Here is a 24,579-nt window from a genome sequence, read left to right as displayed (position 1 = left end):
CCTCATCAACCCCGGTGTCAGGGTTATGATTGAGCCGCCAAAAGCCCCTGACATGGCTCATGTAACGATTGCTCACTTACATCAGTACAACGGCTTAACGTGCCTTCCGAAGCACGGATCATCTTACTTTCGGACAATCAGGTGATCAGCCTGTAATGTCCTAACCAACCTAGGGATCGCAAAGTGATTTTTATGATATGCCCCCACCGGGATTCGGACCCGGGGCCTCCGGATCGTGAGTCCAACGTTGCTGCGGTAATAAAAAGAAAAAATACTGATTTATACTTTAACATACACTCCATTGCGGACAATATATTCGGGAGGTGAGGTATAGGCCTTGAGTATGGCGCCTTTTAGGGCAGTCACGAAACGAGCCTTGCACATTTTGTTCTTACTAGAACGAGTATGTTGTCTTTGAAGCACGATCACGATAAAACGGGTAGCCATTATAAAGAAGAAGAGGAGTCCCCTTTAAATTTGAACACGTTGAACATCTAAAAGCAATCAAAGTTAGTTAGATCTTTTTGGTAACGCAGAAATAAAAATAAAGTCTACTTAGGTTCCAAAATTAAACGCATTTTATTGGTATTGAAAAAATATTTATATTCTAACACATACTTGATTACCAGCAACACATCTGGTAAGTGTAGAAGCAGATAAGGATAAGAAAAAGGAATTTTAAAAAAATAAACCGACTTAAAATCTGTCGAATAAAACGTAAGTATACTTACTTCAAAATTTAGATTCTAACATTATATAATATAATAATATTTTTTGTAGACAATGTAAGAATCTAAATTCTGAAGTACTCGAGTTTCAAACACTTTGTAAACTCGACTAGATAACACTGAAAATATTATTACGTCAGTAACCAGGTACCTACGTTATAAAAACACTCGTATATATCAGGCCTTATAATTCGTTGAATGTATTTTCAACACATCCTTGACATTTCATTCTCAAACCATTACAATGAGCTCTAGCGGCTTCATGTTGCCTACTAAGTCGGAAAAGGTCTTCCTTCATACAAAAGACATTAACGAGTCCGTTGTTACTATTCCATAAATAATGTTGTTTTGACCATAATTTAAAAAATACTTTTTTGTTTTGATGAAATATGCAATATTATACAAGATGGACAATACTTAATGCAATAGAATATGTATTGAGAAGCCCAATTTTCAATTGTGCAATTCAATCAATATCACACACACACACAAAAACACACACGTTAAATCGATAACCTCCTTCTTTTTTGAAGTCGGTTAAAAATGATGATAAGCACCTTAAATTTTAATATACACTCCATCACAGATGATAAATTTGGGAGGCGGATGGTTATGCTCTATAAAGGCCTTGAGTATGGTGCCTCCAAAGTCGGTGATGAAACGAGCTTTGCACATTTTGTTCTTCATGGAACAAGGCCAGGAACATGTCGTCTTTGTACATTTATTACGGTAGAATTGGTAGCCATTACATAGAATAAGAGGTTTCCCCGTTGGACTGATAACGTGTTGAACATCTGAAAAAGAAAAAAAGAATTACTCGCAAAAAGATTTTACTGGATTCTTTCCAAGCGCCTTATTGTCAGTTATAGTTCAGGAACATAATACAAAATCAAACCAATCCAAAAACTTTATTGCGCAAAAACGCAACATAAAGAATAATTACAAAATGACAGCAGAAGTACAATCGGCGGTCTTGTTGCTAAGCAGCAATTTCTTCCAAGTAACCTATACACTGAAATACGGGACTATGCAATACAGGAAGAGATTGCTACCTTAGCAATAAGGCCGCATGTTGTGCTGCCTAACTAATTATAGTTGTATATTTTAATCTTTGTTTTAATGTACAATAATTTACTTCATTGGTAATGCCATGCTACATATAGATCTTGATCATAAAATTCAATTGAGTGTACCAATAAATACTCAGGCTTTAACACTTAAATTAAGACACAGATTTCTAATAAAATCATATTCATTTATAAATAACTGATAAACCAAGAAATACACGGTTTCCCCGATTTAGTGACATCGTAACGAAAACTTTAAGGGATGATTCAGACCATGATTCTGAGTTAATATCAAATGGAATTTTCCGTCGCAAAAGTATGGAACTGAAAAAAATATTTTTAATTTTAAACACTAAAATTTTCATGAATTTTCCGACGGGAAATTCCACTTAATATCAACTCAGAATCACGGTCGGAATCATTCCCCTCAGTATTCGTTACGGTGTCACTATCACCCATACCTACTTGTATGGCTACCTGGTACTTGTACGGGGTGCAAGTGACATCGTAACGAATTCTGAGGGGGATGATTCAGCTCATAATTCTGAGTATAGAATTGATAATAATTTTAAACTAAAACTAAAAAAAAAACATGAATTTTGCGATGGAAAATTCCACTTGATATTAGAATCATGGTCTGAATCATCCCCCTTAGTATTCGTTACGATGTCACTAACACCCTGTATTTTGTGTAAAATATACATAATGTTCCGCTTTGATTTTCATAATATACAAAAACATTTGCTGCAACAATAACATTACAATTACACTAGAGCAAGTTCAAAAATACAGCTGTCATTATTCTTTTTTCTGAAGTTTTTAACTATAACTCCATCAACAACTTCGAAGTCGCCACGGGGATGGTTGTGGGTCATATAAGTACGGATGAGGTCTCCATTTTTAGAGGTGATGAGCCGAGCCCTGCAATTATGTCCTTTGCCTTTAGAAGTGCAGTGCCAGTGGTCTGTGCTTTTAGTTTTAAGACCACAGTAGAACGTATATCCGTCATATATAGCCAAAGGCTTCCCTTTTCGACTGACCGTCCAAGTCACTGTAATAAAATAGGAAAATAAATAACCGTGGTCCTGTAACTTCACGATCCGGATGTCCCGCGTTCGATTCCCTGTGGGTACGTATCATAAAAATAAAATTCACAGGTTGATGACCTGATTGTCCGAAAGTAAGATGATCTGTGCTTAGAAAAGCACGTTAAACCGTTAGTCCCGGTTACTACTTACTGAAGTAAGTATGTTGTCGTTACATGCTGAATTTCGGATGGAAAAAAACAAATGAATTACTATATGAGAAAATTTTATTAGTACATGCACACAAAATATAAACATCAACTAACAGTTTCAATCACATATAGGTAGACTTGTAGACAGATATACAAGAAGCATTGAATAAACAGTAATACTACATGTTAGAAGGGACACTCTCCGCCGCGCACCGATAAGAGCTTGGAGCGAGCTTGATTTACCTCACCCCCGCGATGAGGACCACTTTAGTCTATTTAAGCCATCTAGTCTAGTGAGCGCGGGCATAAGTCTAAGAAACACAGTTTTAGTATAAGATACTAAATTCAATTACAAAAATTTTACTTCGCAGGAGTTAGTAATATAAAACTTAGTAATCTAATAATACGTTTAGTACTCATACTCAGTAATATATTGTATATAATATATGTTAAATATACAAAGTGTACCTAAAAACGAACACTATGTTGAATTAAGGATGGTATTAATAAACTAATCTCAATTGTACTGTCCTCAAGATTATGCTTAAGTCCCTGTTTTTACATTAGAACTGTCACGATGGCAACATTGTCATGATCTTGAAAGCAGTTTCGAAGCTGATATTAGTTTATTAATACCACCGTAAGTAACTATTTTCTACAAGAAATCGTCGTAATTCTTATACAAAAAAAAATACGAATAAGAATACCGAACATAAAAAGAAGCATAGGTTTATGCTATTCTTTATACATTTGTCTTAACACGTTACAAGTAACGTACCCTATCTCATATCCTCTGACTAGCCCCATTGAGAGTATCATCGTGAGTTATTAGAGTATGTTATTTTACAAGTAAGAAATACTACATACATTTCGCGCTACAACATGGTGCGTAGAACGATTGTCAGAACCTTACATTTCCTTGGTATGTCTCTTTCACGCTAGCATAGAATAAGGAATAATACTAAGTATAGAACAGCAACTCTCCGCTCCCCGTCAGCGGTTGAACTAGATTTACTTCACCCCCTCGGTTTTACTTTAGTCTTCAATCGTATGGTCGTAATACGTCATACACATAATCATCTCCCGATCGATTTTCACAGGGTCCGCTTACCCATCCTGAAGATTTGACAGGTCCGGTTTTTTACAGAAGCGACTACCTGTCTGACTTTCCAACTCGCAAAGGGAAAACAGCCCAATACAAGTTAGGTCACATACTTCCGAAAATGCATTTCTCGGGAAGTTTAGGCCTGTGCTGGAATCGAACCTGCGACCTCAAAGTGAGAGGCTAGTGTTCTACCAACTCGACTACCACGGCTCCATGGCTTCACGTCATACACATAGAATCTGTTTAAATGAGTTTTTCTTTTGTATAAAGGTAGGACGCTAGCATAGAATTAAGAAAAATACTACGTATTATATAGAACGGTAACTTTCCGCCCCGCACCAATTCGTATGAGGCGCCGAGCTAGATTTACCTCACCTCCACTGAAGAAGAAGGAGAGCGCTCTGTCTGTTTCGCTCGCACTTACGCGTTAGCGCACTTAGGCGGCACTCGATAAGAATGATAATTTTATATGGAGTGTCCAGGGTGCGACGCTAATTTGTCATCTATCTTTCTGTCCTGCTCTAACACGCACCATGCTATACCGCAAGAACCACAAATTACATTTTGTGAAATACTCCATTTATGATCCTATAATTTGGCGGTGGGTGGTTGTGTTCACTGTTGAACCTGGTAATAGATCCATCCTTTACACGAAAAGTGTAGTTGGCTCTGCAATTCTTGGCTGATGAATTGAGGCAGCCCCACCGCTCTGTGGTCTCCGTCCTAAGATGGAATGAATACACGTACTCATTTATCAGGGCTACTTTACGGTTCTTACCGGCCATCGGGACCCACAGAACTGAAAATAATACATCATATTGTGAGTCACAGGTTAAAAAAAGCCTTAGGTAAAACTATTTGAGGGCGGTATATAAAATATGTCATTTTTAAGTATTATCATTTATTTCACCAACAACGCTTAATGTTGCACACAATTTAAAATTAAAACACAGTGGGATCGCTAAATGGATTATCTGACAAGTGACTGAAGTAAGAGACCTCATTTAGACAAAATTTTAATCGAAAAAAACTTTGACTAGGACGGGACTTGGACCTGCAGCTCTTGTCAAAACAGGACGAGCGTGTAAATCATTACACCACCGGGTCCTCCTCCTATCCATGCGAATTTCTTTCGATATATGTATCGTCATTTTGCCGACGGCAGCGTCCTCTATCTAGAATCTTGAGTACTACTAATATTACTTTAGACTTCACTTTTTAAATCCAATTGTCGATCAAGTTAATTACAATTTATAAAATGCTCCGTTGATAATCTTATATCCCGGCGGCGGGTGGTTATGTCGGCCGTTGAACTTGGTTATAGTTCCATCCATCTTACGGAAGCAGAAGTTAGCCTTGCAATGCTTAGAGGATGTGTTAAAGCAGGCCCATCGCTCTGTGGTCTCCCTCTTAACGTGGAAAGAGTACACGTACCCATTCACAAGAGCCACTTTACGGTCCTTACGGGTCGACATTGGGACCCACAGCACTGAAAAAAAACATTAAAATGAACCATAAATCGATACAGGAATCTCACTTGGGAAGTATGATGTAGGAACTACGTACGGTAACTTAATAATACCACAACAAACAAACAACAACAAGAAACAAGAAACATTTATTGAGAATCTGTGTAGGTACATACATGCATTATGAAATAGTCTCAACAGCATGTCCATGTCGGACGTACAATATAACAAATAATGTCAGTATTATGCATCAAGGAATTAAGTAAGCACTTACCTATACCCCACATTATATACATTTGTCAATTTTAAATATCATTGTTGTTGAAAATATTCATTCGAGTCATAAAATTTCATATCAGCTAGCCAATTTTTTAATATTTTTTTTTCAAATCAAATCAAACACACTTTATTGATCAGTACTTAAACAATCACACATACATACACAATGAGATAATACATAATCTGATATCCTGTAACATTTATTACACCAAATTATTGTTTTAATATTAAACATCAAACGAACAAAAACGTTAGCTCCGGGGTACTAGCCCAAAACACCCAAAACAGCACACATTTTATACCTACACCCGTCGCTCGAGCTCGTCTTTGGGCCTTATTTTTAAATCTTTCGCATAGCACTTCAGAACGTGTCATTTGCAAAATGAGACAGGTATATAGTTTCGCATGCGAGTTGAAGGCGAACGATTAAAAAATAAAGCCCCTTGACGCTTCGGGTCCGATGGATAGAATAGTGTAATAAGCGCTTTAGTCTAAATGGCCGTTACCAATGAGGGACTTTCCAGGCAACGAGCCTTAAAAACTATATAGATAGCCTTGTACATGTTATTCTTATCTAAACCTTCTAATTTCATAGATAACAGATTTATGCATCTTTTATCTTTGTTTTTTGGGTATAAATGATGACCCTTTTTATTACACCCAGTCACAATTACATCTTCTACCCATTACTATTCTGATTCTGGTTGAATTGCTGCATGAGCAATAAGGCCGCCTGTTGTGCTTTTCTGTATTCGTTGTCCTTATTTCTGTATTTTGTTTCCATTGTGCTCAATAAAGTATTTTATCTATCTATCTATAAAAATAAAGAGACGCAATATAGGTAGCAATGTTATTCTATTCTATCTATACATAATATAATCCAAATAGTAAGCAACAATCGTATTTATATATGCTGGAATATTCATGTACCCGAGTAATGAGAAAATACGTAATTATCACGGTAAAGTTGAACAACGCCATCTATATTGTTTTGTTGAAAGTATCCTGGAAAGTCCCTGTCGCACTTTCTCTCGTAAATTTCTTAAATCCTAATATAAATTCCCTCTTGTACTACGTATTTATGTGGTTCATGGGTGTGTTCCATTGATTCTTGCAGTATTTTTCCATCCAGTGAGGTAATGAAGCCCGCTTTGCACTTTTGGGATGTGATTGATTGACAGTACCAACCTTTAGTGCTTGCTGTAGTACGGTAACAGGAGAAAGCGTAGCCGTTAACAAGTGCCATCTCCTTGCCTTTCATATTGTGCACCCACATGACTGAAAATTCAATTAGATTAAAATGTGATTAGCATAAAACAAACATATTAATAATTCTAGTCACATTCAAAGGTTGATTACGTTTTTTAGAACAAAAAAATGAGCGGAATGTATCTAGAAATAATAAGAATGAAATTTTTCGTAACGTGTTAAGGACCTACTTATGTTACGAAACATTTTATTAAAAAATATCAACTAATAACATCTGGATTTTTCGTAGAAGAAAACAGCAGTAAGCCTAGAGATATTTTGACTGCATTTTAGAATAATAAACAACACTAATGAAATATAAGTACTTGTAACATGGCAATGTGTATTTTAAACAAGTAATAGTCTCATCACCTTACAAATAAAAAATAAACCAGGGATGAACGTGGGTTTAAGTATTTGACAGCCAATCAAAGTTCAGTCGAATTGTACGATAATTTGATTTAATTTTGCTTGGGTGTCAAATACTTTAAACCCACGTTCGTCCCTGGTTTCTTTTTTATTTGTAAGGTGGTCAAAGTTTTATACAAACACCATTTTGAAATCAAAGCCTAACATAGATTCCGTTTTTGATAGTGTAATTATGTACGTCATGATTATGTGTCAAGTTCGCATGTAATATGGTTTTCCCGTTCAGCGTGGTAGTAAAAACTGCTCTGCACCTTTTCGATGTAAAGTTTTGGCAGGTCCAACGTTTAGTGATTGAAGTTATTTTATAACAGCTGAAAACGTGACCTTCTATTAGTGCCACTTCCTTGCCTTTCGTATTGCGCAACCAGGTGACTGAAATTTATACTTTATTAATAATTGAACAGTATTTACCGTGTTATTTAGAAACATAAAGGCAAACACATAGACAATATACAACAAAAAATATTTATATAAAGTTATTTTTTTTTAGTATATTGTTAGATCTATGATTCTACTGGTGCAATGTGTTATACTTTATTAACAAAAAAAGATGAAAGTCCTGCTAATTACAGTGCAAAGAACGTCATTCAAAAGTAATAAAACACTGGAGATAAGTAGTAAATAGGGAAACTTTTTAATTCCAATGATCCTGTGTAACAAACTGGACAGGAATACAATGTTAAGTATAGCTTCAATAGATTTTATTGATGGATATGCAACATTTATGAAAACTGTAACACGACATCAAAAAAGGAGTCATCAACCCTAGCATCAAAGCCTGGTATAGACCCCATTTTCAATAACATAAGGACTCGCTTGATGCGTATGTTCCGAATTAATCCGTATTACATTTTTAAAGTTCGTGGTGGTAATGGCGGCTTTACATTTCTTCGATGAACGCGATGAACATTGCCAGCGAATTGTACTGATATACTCTCTAGAACGATAAAAGACGTAGCCCCCCATCACTGCCACGTCATTCCCTTTCGCGTTACGCGCCCAAATGACTGGAAATTTAATAGTCATGATAACATAGTATTAAACCGAACGGCCAGTTCAGTACAATTAGTGATTATATTTAAAGATACATATGTCGATGTCATGGCCTGGTCGTAAAATTGATCATTTCATGATGTGGTCGACCATTTCACGAAATGGTCATATTTAATGAAATAGCCAACTTAAGTTGACCATATCGTTGAAACGTCAACGTTTAATGATATGTTAATGTAGGCGGTGTCCATGCTATGTGGTGTAATAAAAATGCGAATAGTCGATTAATTTCTTAGATTCAAAATTATGTACCTATTCGATATGGAAAATTGAACGATAACATTGATTCATCGATTATAATATCAATCAAGTTTCAAATATAATCGACACCAGCGCCACTATCGGTAGATAATGTTACTAGTTTTACGATATGATTGCCATCGTTTGGCCATATCATAAAGTAATCATGCATTTAGTTGCTCATATCATTGAACGTTTTGTGTTCATTGATCTGGCCAAACTACATCATGATGTGGCCAACGAATGATATTCTATTTCATGAAATATGACCATTTCATGAAATGATCGAGCACATCATGAAATAATCAATTCTATGTTCTGGCCACGACACATACATAAACTCACGCCTATTCCCCCCCGGGGTAAGCAGAGACTATGGAATCACATTTCTTTAGATCCTGACACATTTCTCTTGCTTCCTCCACATTCATAAATCGTTTCATACACGCTCGCCGGTTAAGTCTGAACCCGGTGCGCGGAGGTCTATGTTGCTCTATGGTCTGGACCTACACTTAAGAAATAGTATAATTATAAAGGAGTTTTGTGATATAACAAATAGACAGGTAATATAAATAAACCATTGATGATATCAGAATGTACTACACTTTATTAACTACATACAAAACAGTAATAAAACAGTGAGAAATAGAAAATAAGTAGTAAATTGAAAATCTGATAGGGTAACATTTTATTTCTGACCTTGGTCCAACTTTTACTAATAGTTGGTTAGACCACGGCCTTAGTAAAGGCCCAGTGTCCAACTAGATGGACAGAGCAGTTGGACATGTAAAAGGAAGGAAGGAAGGAAGAAAGGAAGTTGAACACGTTTCGAAAAAATAACACGACAACCACAGACATCCTCCTGTCCCTATCCCACTCTAAGTATGGTCAGCACAACATGTCGCACATCTAGTTCTTAAAAGCCATAAATGTCAAAAAATCTGAAATTGATTTAACTTAGTAATTAACGTAGATATGGCAAAACAAAAATCGTTAAAGCGCTCTACTGTAAAATTTAAAAAATTACATTTATGACCTATAAGAACTAGATGTGCGATGTATTCCTCTTCCATTCGTTTTTGTCCTCATCTCAGTACTCACACCTCTCACACGCATTATCCTTCTTTACACAATCCATCCACACTTTCTTGGGTCGCCCCTACCTCTAATATCCATTATCCATCCACATTCATACTCACAATTTCCTCGTTATATGCCTTTCATGCTAACCAAACAATGACAAACACATAAACGAAACATTTTTTGATAGTAAGTAAGAGAACTTCAAAAACTCATAGCCTAATAAAGACCCCATTTTTAATAACATAACGACTCGGGCCATGCGTATGGTTTTGGTTTATGCGTATTATTTCCTTATCTAAATTTGTGGTAATAGATGCTCTACAATTCCTCGATGTGACCGACGTACAGCGATAGCCAATTGTACTGGTTCCTTGTCTAATACGAGAAAAGGCGTAGCCCCCAATCACCGCCACTTCATTTCCTTTTGTAGTACGCCCCCAAGCAACTAAAATTTGACATAATATATCATAATTCTAGTTGCATATTTTGTGTATAAAATTGATTAAAATTATTAAATCCCTGATAAAAATATATATAAAGAAGTTGAGTAAATTTTTGACATAATGTACCTATTACAGTTCATAATTTGTGTATAAAATTAATTGTAATTATTAAATCCCTGATAAAAATATAAATAGAAAAGTAGAGTAAAATAAATACATATATATAAATAGACGAGTAATGTAAATTAAACATTGATCATGTTGCGATGTACAGCACTTTATGACATACAAAACAAAAGAGAAACATTACAAAAAATCACAATGACACTAAATACGACTTTATAACACCTCAATTTTGTTATGATAAAAAATCATCATTAAAAATTAAAGGTGTTAAAAAGTGATTTTTGGTTGATGAGGTTGGCAATCCACTTTACAACCCACACGATAGAAGAAGAGAAGATTTTTTTTATTAAAATCATATCTTTATATAAATACCGTTTCGAATAGTGTAACTCGCTGGTTCGTGATTATGTGTTAAATTCTTGATTAGCATGCGCTCCCCGTCAATCGTGGTGGTAAAAACTGCTCTGCATTTCTTCACTGAATAATAGTTTAGGCAAGTCCAACGTTTAGTGGATGCAGAATTACTATAACAGTAGAAACCGTAACCTCCTAATAGTGCCACATCCTTGCCTTTCTTATTGCGTACCCAGGTGACTGAAATTTGTATTAGATAAATTAATAAGTAGAAATAATGCAATACAAGTAGATCCCTCGGTATTCTAACCATACGATGTTAAGGGTAATGACGTATTTCAGACAAGTAGATAAGTGGATAATCTTATAATGCACAAGTACTTTATTATCGTCTTAAACAAAAAACAGTGGGAAAAAAAGAAATAGTAAATTGAATATCTATTACCGAAACATTTTATTTTTAATTTAATGTTTCTCGAAAAAGTAACTACTTGCCCGTATTATATTACAAGAAAAGAATAAAGTTAAACCCTAAAAAAATACAATAGATAGATTTCTGTTGTAAAAAAGGTAGCACTTCTCTGCTGGGCTAGACAAAAACATTTATTTATTTAAACATACGAACCAACATACGATTAAAGTGCATAACTTTTACCCACAGACTGTCTCCCAAGATGCATGCCAGTGTATACAACTGAATCCGTTAATAATGTCATAGAATAAGGAATAATACTACGTATAGAACGGCAACCCCCCACCTTACCTCATCCCCCCTCGGTCTTACTTTAGTCTTCAATCTATGGGCGTCAGACGTTACACACACTGACGCGCGTTTATTATAGTACAATTTGTAGTGTCTGTGTAAAACGAGGTATTTTGTATGAAGTGTCCGGGGTGTACTAATGTTAATCTGTGTACTTTACTTTTTAGGGATATCTTTTTTTTATATAAGGCGTTCGTAAAATGCGTTCAGCTGTTCATCTTCCCGGAGATGTTGTAGAAGTCAACTGAAGGACTGATGTCACTTCAACCTTATAGACTTTTATTATAATAGGTGACGCTGATGAGTAGATCACTTGTCATCAATTATCCATCTTAGAATTTAAGTAGCCGCAAGTCACCTCTGATTACTTAAATGTTAGTCCATGCAACTACGAGAATGAAAACGTCAAATAGGAAATCAAAGCCTGATATAGACCCCATCTTGAATAATATAAGGACACGATTCGTGCGTATGATTTGGGTTTAAGCGTATTATTTTCCTATCATACGTAGCGGTAAAGGCAGCTCTGCATCTCTTCGATGAAGCTGATGTACAGCGATAGCCAATTGTTTTGGAAAATCGTTGAAAGGGATAATAGACGTAGCCCCCCATCACTGCCACGTCATTTCCTTTCGCGTTGCGCGCCCAGATGACTGGAAATTTAATAGACATGATAACATAGTAAGTATTAAACCGCTAGACCAGGGGGTAAATATATGTTATATTCATGAAGGACTTTCCAGACTAAGTTCACCAAAAACAACATAGAATGTACAGCTTTAACGTAATATATTACATTACAAGTAAAAAATAAACTTAAACCGTGACCAATAAAGAGTATGGTTGAATTACCTATTTTCTCATTACTCGGGTACATAATTATTCAAAAATACAATGTAGTGGCAGAAGCATATATAAAAGTACCTAATTGTTGCTTGATATTAATATCTCTTATGTATAGAATTATGTGGCTACCAATATTACTTCTCTTTATTTTGATCAGAATAGTAATGGATGGAAGATGTAATTGTGCTTGGGTGTAATAAGAATATCGTACTCTGTTATCTATAAAATAATAAGATTAACCAAATCTATACAGCGCCATCTATATTGTTTTCGAGGAAAGTAGCCTGGAAATTCCCTCATCAGCATAAAAAACAGTGACTCGTAATTATCATCGCTTATACACGTTTATAATGTACTAAGTTGTGTAGAAATTTATTATAATTGAATATACATTCAAATCTTTCGAACTTAAATAGATGGTACATAAAGAAAAAATAACATATAACAAATAAATAGGAAATATAAGTAATATATTAATGACATAACGATGTTCAGAACTTAATTATACCTACATAAAACAGCAATATTACAAAAAAGCACAGTAGGAATTTGACTAGGTACTCATGTTATTCAAATTCAACAAATTCATTTGTCAGTTACCGAGACGTAAATATACATTATTAATAAATCAATTGTTATAATTTTTTCAATTAAAATCAAATCTTAAAGTACGACTACATACCGTTTTCAAAAGTGTAATTCGGTGCTCTATGATTATGTCTCATATTCATATGTCAAAAAAATAATACGTGGTAAATTAAAAATCAGTTAGCGGAACATTTTATTTTTGATGACATATTTATTCATCTCATATTATTTAACAATAAGATAAAACAAATACATACACGATATAGTTTAATCACAAAAAACATTATAGAATGTCAAAGTCTCAAATCTTGATATAGACCCCATTTTTAATAACATAACGACTCGGTTCATGCGTATGGTTTGAGTTCATGCGTATTATTTTCCTATCGAACGTGGTGGTGATGTTAGCTTTACAATTCTTCGATGAGACCAATGTACAGCGATAGCGAAATGTGCTGGATGTTTGTCTGTAACGGTACAAGACGTGGCCTCCAACCACTGCTACATGGGTTCCTTTCACGTTCCGCGCCCAGGTGACTGAAATTTGTAGAATATCCATATTCATGATTAGGCAAATTATAAAGTGACTAGATAATTCTAGTCATGTGACACAATATTCCTTGATAAGAATTAATATAGGTTGTGTTACATGTAATGTAAATAAAACATTAATGAAATCGTGATTTACAGCACTTTATTACATAACATAAGACATAACATAGTGCTGGAAAGAGTTGAAGAAAACAGAACTATAATGAAGACTATAGAGAACCGGAGAAGAAATATGATTGCCCACCTGATACGACACGATTCATCTATAACAAACATCATAGAAGGAAAAAAGGGAAGAGAGGAAGGGGTTGACCTAGGAGAACATTTATGAAACAAATAAAAGTGAAGGTGCAGGTCGTGTCGTATCAGGAGGTGAAGGATTTGGCGGGAAGAAGAGAGAAATGGCGATTACTCCACCGACAAGAGCGCGGCTCATAAATAAAGAGAGAGATTACATAACATAGCATAGCATCACGCCTGTAGCCTCGAAGGGTAAGGCATCTGCTGTGCTGTGTATATATGCATTCATCCACTCCTCGCCAGCTATGTTTAAGTCCCATGTAATAGGGGACGAGCCTGTTGTTACTTTATTATAATTACAAAATTTAAATATTACAAAAAAGCACACTCCGAATTGAAGCAGTGATATCGTGCAGGCAACAACAAACGTGTTAGCGACGTCAATACGCCTTGACAACTTTCTTTTTTGATATACAAATCAAATCCTGACGTATATACCGTTTTTAATAGCGTATTTTGGTGTTTCATGATTATGTGTTATATTAGTGTGTCGTATGCGTTCGCCGTTCATCGTGGTAGTAAAAGCTGCTTTGCATCGTTTTGATGTATAATAATAGTTCAAACAAGTCCACCGTTTAGTAGTTGCAGTGTTACTATAACAGCTGAAAACGTAGCCTCCTAATAGCGCCACCTCCTTGCCTTTCGTATTGCGCAACCAGGTGACTGAAATTTGTGTTGAATTTGTAATTAAACAAGCTAAAACCAACAAATGCCTCGTATTTCTAGTCATGCAACATACTGTAGAGCTAATCTCTAACGGTCTGCTCATACAAACAACTTTAATGGCATAAACAAACCACTGAAAATATCTCAACTAAATATTTTATTGTACTCGTAGTGTTAGTGTCTCGACGTTAAGTTGGATATATATATCTCGTATTACACTTAAAAAGGGTAACGATATATCTTTAAGTAATAAAATACGAGCGAATATCAAAATCTCAAAGCCTGATATAGACCCCATTTTTAATAATATAACGACTCGGTTCATGCGTATGATTTGGGTTCATGCGTATTATTTTCCTATCGAACGTGGTGGTGATAGATGCTCTACAATTCTTTGATGACACCAATGTACAGCAGTAGCGAATTGTACTGGAAGTCTCCCTATAACGGCACAAAACGTAGCCCCCAATCACTGCTACTTCTTTTCCTTTTGTGTTGCGCGCCCAGATGACTGAAATTTGTGTAATATTCACGATTAAACAAAATCAATTCTAGTCATGTGACATCTTCTTCGATCGTGTGGGTTGTGAGGTGGAGTACTAACCTCATCAACACGGAGTACTAACCTCATCAACACTAGTGTCAGGGTTACTATTGAGCCGCCAAAAGCCCTTGACATGGCTCATGTAACGACTACTTACTTACATCAGTAAGTAGTAACCGGGACCAACGGCTTAACGTGGACAAACAGGACATAATATTTATTGTTTAGAATTAAAAAAAGTCACACAAAAAGTAGTATAATATACATATAAATATAAAAAACTGATGAAATCTCGATGTACAGCACTTTATTACACACAAGACGTAAATATTACATTGATGGGAACCTAAACAGCAAAACCAAACAAGCAACAGCAAAAATGTTAGCGACATAAATACATGTTAACGATTTTATATATTTTTTAAATATTCGTAATTTTAATTTATTATTTGTAATTTTAATTTATTAGTTTTTTAAATAATCAAATCCTGACATACACGCCGCTTTGAATAGTGTAATTCGGTGCTTTGTGATTATGCGCCAAGTTCAAATGTAGTATGCGTTCACCGTTAAGCGTGGTAGTAAAAACTGCTCTGCATTTTCTTCCTGCATAATTTAGACAAGTCCAACGTTTAGTGGTTGCAGTACTACTGTAACAGCTGAAAACGTAATCACCCAATAGTGCGACCTTCTTGCCTTTCGTATTGTGTAACCAGGTCACTGAAATATAGAGGTATGTTATATTAATGTTCAATTTGGTAATATAATCGGATACTAAATACTCATGCGACATTTATTGTAAGGGTAAACATTATTTTATTTTATTTATTTATTGAGGAAAGCTTAAATAAATACACGGAACCTTAAATAAATACGTACAAACATAAGCTAGACTGAGGCCAATTATAAGCTTCCACATATAGAACCTAATTAAATCAAAAGAGAGTTAAGTATTATGCATTATTATGCATTTATACAGAGTGTTAGTGACTTCGTAACGAACACTTTGAGGGATGATTCAGGCCATTATTCTGAGTTGATATCAAGTGGAATTTTCCGTCGAAAAGTATAGAACGGAAAATAATTTGAAAAACATCACTAAAGTTTTCATGAATTTTCCGACAGGAAAACCCACTTGATATCAACTCACAATCATGGTCTGAATCATCCTCCTCAGTAGTCGTTACGATGTCACTAACACCCTGTATATAGAAATCCTTTCGGCGTGTAATACCCACGGTAGAAAATTATCATTTTTTAGAATGCTCACACTCTTGGAATGTGTACCTCTATAATCTTATATCAAAAAAATCAAGACCATATCGTAATGCTAATTTAATGAGTAGCCTTACTTCTAAGATTTTTTACCAGTTAAACTTTTATATAAACTCCGTCTTTAATAATATAGTTATGTGTTTCGTGATTATGTTCAGTATTCATGTGTATTATTTCGCCGTTCAATGAAGTGTGGATAATAGCCTTGCATTTCTTCTTTGTAAATGACGGGCATAGGTAGCGTCTCGTAGTCTCACTCTGGTAGTAACAGCAGTAAACGTAACCGCCTAATAATGCCACCTTCTTGCCATTCTGATTGACTGCCCAGGTCACTGAAAATGATATATTAATGGCCATTATTACAAAGTTGTTGATGTTCTCTATAATAACCAAGACAAGGTTGCTGAGGTTGATCACCCTCACAAAAATAATACAAGGATTTTTTTATTATTATTATGTCTAAATGTTTAAATAAAACCCTAAAACACTTTATATAATAATATAATATAATGTCAGCAAAGTATAATTAACTTCGTTTGAGGTTAAAACATTGTAGTGCTCATTCTTATAATGCAGTGGACTATAGTCAATAAGATGTTGAAAGAATCAAACATGTTTAAAAAAAATAATATTTAATAATGCATTATTATTAATAGTAGTATTTGAGTTAGTCAGAGGGACATCCATCGGAAGATGAACCATGTATCCACACCTCACCGAGCTTTCTGTTAGACTGAAAATTATTACAAACAATAACAATATATACCTCAGTAAACTTCTGTGTCTGGGAGATTATGAGTTTTTCTAAGTTTTACACGTGTCTCACGTTTCATATGTCTCCAAAGTTTCAGGCCCACTGTCGGATTCAGGAAACCCCGGAACCATTTTATTCCAGGTCTACCATTTTTTATGGATGAGGTCGATCTAATCTTGCGACAGTCTCTGCTACATTGTCCAGTAATTCCGCCTTAGACACTAGGCACCCAGTTGTACCATATTTAAAGCTAATCCAATCGACAATTTGCGTCTCCTCCTTCATATTTAGTACCAGCGGAATACCGCAGTTATCATGGATATATTTTCCATTTCGTTTATTCCGTAATGTACTCTGTGGTACTTTAACCCTTGTTGAGGCTTGATAAATACTCATGCCTTGTTTAACAGCGTCAATAGCTGCAGCTAACTTTCTCTTCAGATAGTTCATGCGTTTCTTTTGTGCCGGTATAGCTACAAATGAAAAGAGTCAGGTATAATGGACTATCACATTGAAAAGAACAGAGTCCCTCCGTCGCTTTACGACTTGTCTGAGGAGCTTAGCATTTGAACGTGTTCTGTTTTTATACGCTTCCAGTCCAGAGCAATGTTATCTTATGTCAATTCCTCACAAACACATACATTTTAAACACTGTCACTAACACTGTCACTGTCACTATCACTGTCATTGTCACTGCCTTGTCATAATCGTTTGCAACTTGGCTAAGCTCCAAGTGTCATCACAAAATTTGTGCTTCAAAAGAAAACAGAAATGTATTGATATAATGTTTATTAAAAGTACACTTTATTCTTTATTTCAATGTTGTATTCTCATTAAAACAACAACAATACAAACTTATAATAGATAACTAATACCTACAACTATTTATTGTTCCCAACAAGTAATTAAACAAAATGTTGTTCATTTGACCAAAAACATATCCCAAGACTTGACACTAACATTCAAAAAACCTAGTATAGTTTTTTTTTATTTGTGACTAAACTTTCAAGCAGTGAAATAAAATAATTATTTTTATAATATAAAAAATCATCCGACCACCATAATTAAAATATAAAAATGTTTCCGTAATAAATCTTATTATAAACTTATCATAAAAAATCTAAACAAGTCGCGTATTTCGTAATTATTAAGAATAAAAAATACTTGTGTTTTACAATGCATCATTAAGATGCTCAAGCATAAAAAGCAAAACCACAGATCATAAAAAACAGTGGTTCCGATCATGCAGACACGTCCTAAATTATTTTTTAGTTATACCTGTCATTTTCTTATTCTCCGAAAAGGATAGGAACGGATGATTGACAACTGTCAATTTTAAAATGAAAGAATAACCAGGGCGAATAAAATAGGAATCACGCTCATATGCAATCCGTTTGACACGTGCTGTTAACTTAATTCTGTCGGGTTATTGGCCAATATAAAATTTTGAAAGGGTTTTCTAAATTTCTGCCTAAAATTTACGCTTAAATTTTATGCTTGTCGATTACCCGTCCCTTTCCTTTTCGGCGGATAAGAAAATGACAGGTATAACTTAAAATAAACTTAGATGGTGTGTACGGGAATCAGCACCTATATTCATATAAATAATTCATAATCTAAAATAAATGCCATTCCGTAGAGCTATATTGGGTGGGGTGTGAGTGTGCTCAAGAGTGAGCCGGCGGATGTCACCTTCGATAGTGTATGTGAAATTTGCTTTACATCTCCTAGAAGTTCTGCTGGTGCAAATCCACCTTGTAGTTGTGGCACTCTGTGTGTGACAGAAGAATGTGTAACCGTTGAGTATAGCAGTCTTCCTGCCCGAAGGGTTTAGCACCCACGTCACTGAAAAAAAAGAAAAAAAACTACATTGAAATTCAGTGAAAATCAGTTACAGATCTATTTCTAAGCTAAAGGTTTATAGTGCTAGGTATGTGTCTAAAATTAACCAATTTAAGTTATAACCATATCAAAATATATTATGCCAATATACAATTATATCTTATTTAATATGAAAATATAATAAAATATTATGTAAAAATATATTACTCTGTATCACAGAATACACTACGTTCGATTACATTACAAGTAGCTTATTACGAAAAATTCCACTTGATATCAACTCAGAATCATGGCCTGAATCATCCCTTAAAGTTTTCGTTACGATGTCACTAACACCCTGTATAGCCATTTGTTTTTATCTTTTATTTTCGAGTCTTTATAAAGGCCTGTGAGTATTAGGATGCAGCGTTCGGAATTTAGTAAGTATACCGTCGATGATTCTGTATTCTGACGGCGGGTGTTTGTGGTGGACGTTAGCCCTTATCAGTTCCTTTGCCTTAGTCATAACCAGGCACGCTCTACATCCATACGTAGCGTTGCTGGTGCAAACCCATCGGTCTATGTTCTTCTTTCTGCCATCACAGTAGTACGTGTAACCACCTAGTACTGCATTTAATTTCCCCGATCGTCTATACGCCCATGTCACTGTGAAAAATAATTTAAGTTGATAAAAATTAACACAAAAATCAAGAAAAAAAACACAAAAAAAATAATTAAAACACATAATACCGGGTTTTTACCGCATTAATCAGGGATATGAGACTCCCTATCAGTCAACTAACAAAGTCATACTCCAGCCAATCAGGGATATGGGAGTCTCATAACTCTGATTAAAGCGGTAAGAACCCGGTATTTTGTGTTGATGTATGATAATAACCGCGGAAACCTCAAACAATGTATTATACATTTTTATCGGAATCGTGCCATTGCCCAGCAGTGGGGCTAGTTACAATAATATTGTTGTAATTATACGCCATATTACATGAATTAAAAAACGAAGGATGGATACCAAAAAAATGGTAAGTTTTATAAATTACGACCATAATATTATGATAAAGTAACGATATGATAAATATAATTAAGACGTTTAGGTTACTAGTTAGAAATAACAAACTCGCTTAATTAATTGTAATTAGTGTATTTCAATCGTCGTTATTATATGAACTCATAAGCCTATTACAGACAATTCAAGAAGAAAATTTAATGATTGTTATTTGTAGTTACTCATTACGCGTAAGAAATCTATAACATAGAATAACTTTCAACTTTGTAAGTACCTGAATAAGAATTAAAGTGCTATCATAATACTTACGATTGAACTAAATATTTGTACATTCACAGGAACATTATATTACAAAGGACGTACTTAAGCTCTTTAAGTTTTTCAGAGTAACCAGAGTTTTTCAAACAGCCCCCAGGGCTTTTGGGAGCATTAATATAATGACTTTAGTACCGTGTCACATTAACTTTTTGACAAATTGAACTGTAAGTCTCAGTAAATATCAAATCTATACTTATAATAAATCTGTAGAGAGGTCAATTCTGTACATTAAATATTTTTTCAAAATAACTATCAGGGGGTGATAAGTGATCGATACTGATGCCAAAAATGCAATCAGTAAAATTTTTGTCTGTCTGTCTGTCTGTCTGTCTGTCTGTCTGTCTGTCTGTCTGTCTGTCTGTCTGTCTGTCTGTATGTTCCTTATAGAAACAAAAACTACTGGACGGATTTTAATGAAACTTGGTACAATTATTCTTCACACTCCTGGACAGGTCATAGTATACTTTTCATCACGCTACAATCAATAGGAGCAGAGTAGTGAAGGGAAATCCTTTTGTATGAAAAATCTAAACCACTCAAGTTAGACGTTTGAAATTTGGCATGCAGGTACCTTAGGTACCGTGGAGGTGCACTAAGAAAGGAATTCCCGAAATTCCCACGGGAACGGGAATTAGCGGAAAAATCCTTTTGTATGAAAAATCTAAACCATTCAAGTTAGATGTTTGAAATTTGTCATGCAAGTACCTTAGATACCGTAGAGGTGTACTAAGAAAGGAATTCCCGAAATTCCCACGGGAACGGGAATTAGCGGAAAAATCCTTTTGTATGAAAAATCTAAACCACTCAAGTTAGACGTTTGAAATTTGGCATGCAGATACCTTAGGTACCGTAGAGGTGCACTAAGAAAGGAATTCCCAAAATTCCCACGGGAACGGGAATTAGCGGGAAAATCCTTTTGTATGAAAAATCTAAACCATTCAAGTTAGATGTTTGAAATTTGTCATGCAAGTACCTTAGATACCGTAGAGGTGTACTAAGACAGGACTTCCCGAAATTCCCACGGGAACGGGAATTAGCGGAAACATCCTTTTGTATGAAAAATCTAAACCATTCAAGTTAGATGTTTGAAATTTGTCATGCAAGTACCTTAGATACCGTAGAGGTGTACTAAGAAAGGAATTCCCGAAATTCCCACGGGAACGGGAATTAGCGGAAAAATCCTTTTGTATGAAAAATCTAAACCACTCAAGTTATACGTTTGAAATTTGGTATGCAGATACCTTAGGTACCGTAGAGGTGCACTAAGAAAGGAATTCCCGAAATTCCCACGGGAACGGGAATTAGCGGGAAAATCCTTTTGTATGAAAAATCTAAACCACTCAAGTTAGACGTTTGAAATTTGGCACGCAGGTACTTTAGTAAACTTAAAGCTTAGTTGCAACAGGATATTACAAAATTCCCACGGGAACGGTAGTTAGCGGGAAAAAAACATTTGTATGAAAAAATCAAATCTAAATAAAAGGAGAAACTGACAGAATCAGTGACTGACACATCAACGCATAGCCTGAACGGCTAAACGTAGGCATTTGAAATTTGGAAGGAACATAGCTTAGGTACCGTAGAGGTGCACTAAGAAAGGAATTCCCGGAATTCCCACGGGAACGGAAATTAGCGGGAAAATCCTTTTGTATGAAAAATCTAAACCGCTTAAGTTAGACGCTTGAAATTTGGCATGCAGGTACCTTAGTTAACTTAAAGCTTATTTGCAACAGGATATTGCAAAATTCCCACGGAAACGGGAGTTAGCGGGAAAAAAACATTTGTATGAAAAAATCGAAACCGCGTAAGATAGATGTTTTCAATTCAATTCAATTAAATTATTTATTGCATTCCATGTAGTACAATGGGGTGTTACATAGGCATAGGAACTAAAACATGGACCCTGTAGGGCACAGCAACGTTGAAGGGAAGAGAGGAAGTGTGTATTAAAATTAAAACTAAATGAACAATCAATTAAAAAAAAAACAATTCAATCAATTGATTGCATACATGCATACCTTAGTAAAAATAAAGTTTATTTTTGGCTGTATTTTGAAAAATGGGAGTTATTGGGAAAAAAATTGTATGAAAAAATCTAAACTGCATAAGTTAGATGCTTGAAATTTGATATGCACTCCCACACACACAAAGATCTCTCTCTTATATAACACGCCACGCGGACGAAGTCGCGGGCAAAAGCTAGTATGTTAATAAAACAGGGTTCTAAAGTGGATACATGATGCTGCTCATTACTGTACATGACTTATTATTATTATTATTATTAATAGCCCTCAATGTCCCACTGCAGGGCAAAGGCCTCTCTTCCCTTCTTCCACTCCTCCCTGTTCCCAGCTTGTGTACATGGCTTGCCGACTAAAAAAAAATGTCAATAGCCGGAACCGAAAATTTCGCATGGTTGACGTATGTTCATATATATTCCTTTCTCTATGGTGAAAATAGGGCGCGGATGATTATGTTCATTGTTCATTCGAAGCAGTTCACCTCCCTTGGTCAATGTAAATGAGGCTTTGCAATTGAACGGGTTGCTCCTTCTCGTGCACTGCCAACGGTTGGTAGACTTGCACCTGACGTCACAGGAAAAGGTGTATCCATTCAATTCAGCTAGAGTTTTCCCTCGATTGTTTAGCCAAAATTTTACTGAAACAATAAGGGCACAATATTACTTATCCAATAATATACTAATTTAGATTTTATAAATAAGAAATAGGGAGGTTTTAAGTATGAGTATTCTTTTTTTACCTTCGATGGGTTTGTTCTTAGCCCCAGACTTGCCCGAAGGCATTGACGAGGCCTAATAATATAATATTATCTATCGTCGTCTTCCTTGGGTGCCTTTTTATATAGAAGTAGGTCATAATTATACTAAATTAAAAATATTTTTTATTGAAAATAATGTACCTAAAGCATTTATTTCCATCATAATAATAAAGCACAATATTATAGGCATGAAAAAAAAAACAAAAAAATCTTGAAAGTTCGGTATTAGTAATGTTAAAAGATTCACTTATCGTCAGCCAGAATCGGCGCAGATTCAAAATGCGACATTAATATCGTTTTAAACTTTAATATAGATTCCATTGCGAATTACAAAATTGGATGGTGGATGGTTGTGATCAGTGTTCGACTTGACCATCTCACCATCCTTGGAGGTGATGAACGACGCGTTGCACTGGCGCCTGGCACACTGCCAGCGATTTGTCGACTTCATCCTACAGTCACAGTTATAAGGATACCCATCACGCAAAGCTATAGTTTTTCCTGCGCTGTTTAACACGTACACCACTAAAAAGATAGAAAATTGTAAGTCAATTAGCCGTACTAAAAAAAAAATCGAAACTAATTGGGAGCATTCGTGTTTGGATCATAAATCATTCATATCACGTGGTTTCCAGGATTTGTGCCTGCTTATTGGGCTAAGCCCCTATTATATGGGACTTAAACGTAACTGGCGAGGAGTGAGTGCACTACACACCTCTGCCTAGCCCTTCAGGGATACAGGCGGTCGGAAGCGTCTAATAGCATACCTGTCGGATAAAAGTCTGGTAGCAGTTCTACTATCTGTCAGGTAACTTCTGAAAAGCATATCAGACACTTAGTAAAACAGGCGCTAAGATTCTGTATCTTATTTACGTATGTACATATACTTCAAAATACAATTTTTGGAACGAGAAAACAATAAATGAAATTCATAAAAATCACAATTCACACACATTTATTTAAGTAACTAGCTGTTACCCGCGACTTCGTCCACATGAAACCCTGCTGTTACAACTATAGAAATTTCATGCAAACTTTGCCATCCCTTTTTATCCCTTAGGGGTTGAATTTCAACAAAATTCCATCTTAGTAAGCACTTACGTCTTAAAATGAACCCTCATGCAAAATTTGAGACTCTTAACATTTGTAGTTTCGGAGATTTTGTGGTGAATCAGTCAAATCAGTGAGTTCCGTAAACCGTTCGTTATTAATAATATAGATTAGATCCGAATAAATGTTCCATCACGTATTACGTATTTGGGTGGTAAATGGTTATGTAGCATGTTCAGTCGCAGCATTTGACCATCCTTCGTTGTAGTAAATGATGCTTTACACGGGTAGCCCCTGGAGCATGACCAACGGTTCGTAGTCTTCTTTCTGCCGTCACAGTAGAAAGAGTATCTATGCACCAGCGCCATAGTTTTACCAGTGCTACTTAGCACGTATTGTACTGAAACAAAAACATTTAATCAGTTACTGAAAAACCATA

The 24,579-nt window shown here is 35.3% G+C and overlaps 1 protein-coding gene across 23 annotated transcripts in view; it reads right to left on the bottom strand.

Annotated features, from left to right (window-relative positions):
* Positions 1–24,579, bottom strand: part of LOC126370072 (protein tramtrack, beta isoform-like) — a 282,534-nt gene that overhangs the window by 65,644 nt on the left and 192,311 nt on the right. Inside the window, exon 5 of one of the 23 annotated variants that reach the window (XM_050014764.1) lies at positions 1,272–1,522. The exons of 16 other annotated variants lie outside the window; for them this stretch is intronic. In XM_050014764.1, the coding sequence (XP_049870721.1) occupies positions 1,287–1,522 (236 nt within the window). In that variant the 3' untranslated portion in view covers positions 1,272–1,286. Of the gene's footprint in view, positions 1–1,271; positions 1,523–5,366; positions 5,627–13,735; positions 14,574–15,410; positions 15,841–17,923; positions 18,995–19,352; positions 19,637–24,028; positions 24,541–24,579 lie in introns of those variants that run through there. 6 more of the 23 variants (XM_050014742.1, XM_050014743.1, XM_050014750.1 and 3 more) reach the window with 6 other exon arrangements.

This window comes from Pectinophora gossypiella, chromosome 10 (genome assembly GCF_024362695.1).
Source record: "Pectinophora gossypiella chromosome 10, ilPecGoss1.1, whole genome shotgun sequence".
In the NCBI taxonomy this organism is placed as follows: domain Eukaryota; kingdom Metazoa; phylum Arthropoda; class Insecta; order Lepidoptera; family Gelechiidae; genus Pectinophora; species Pectinophora gossypiella.
Note: the sequence above shows the minus strand (reverse complement) of the source record. Positions and strands in the feature narration are given on the sequence as shown.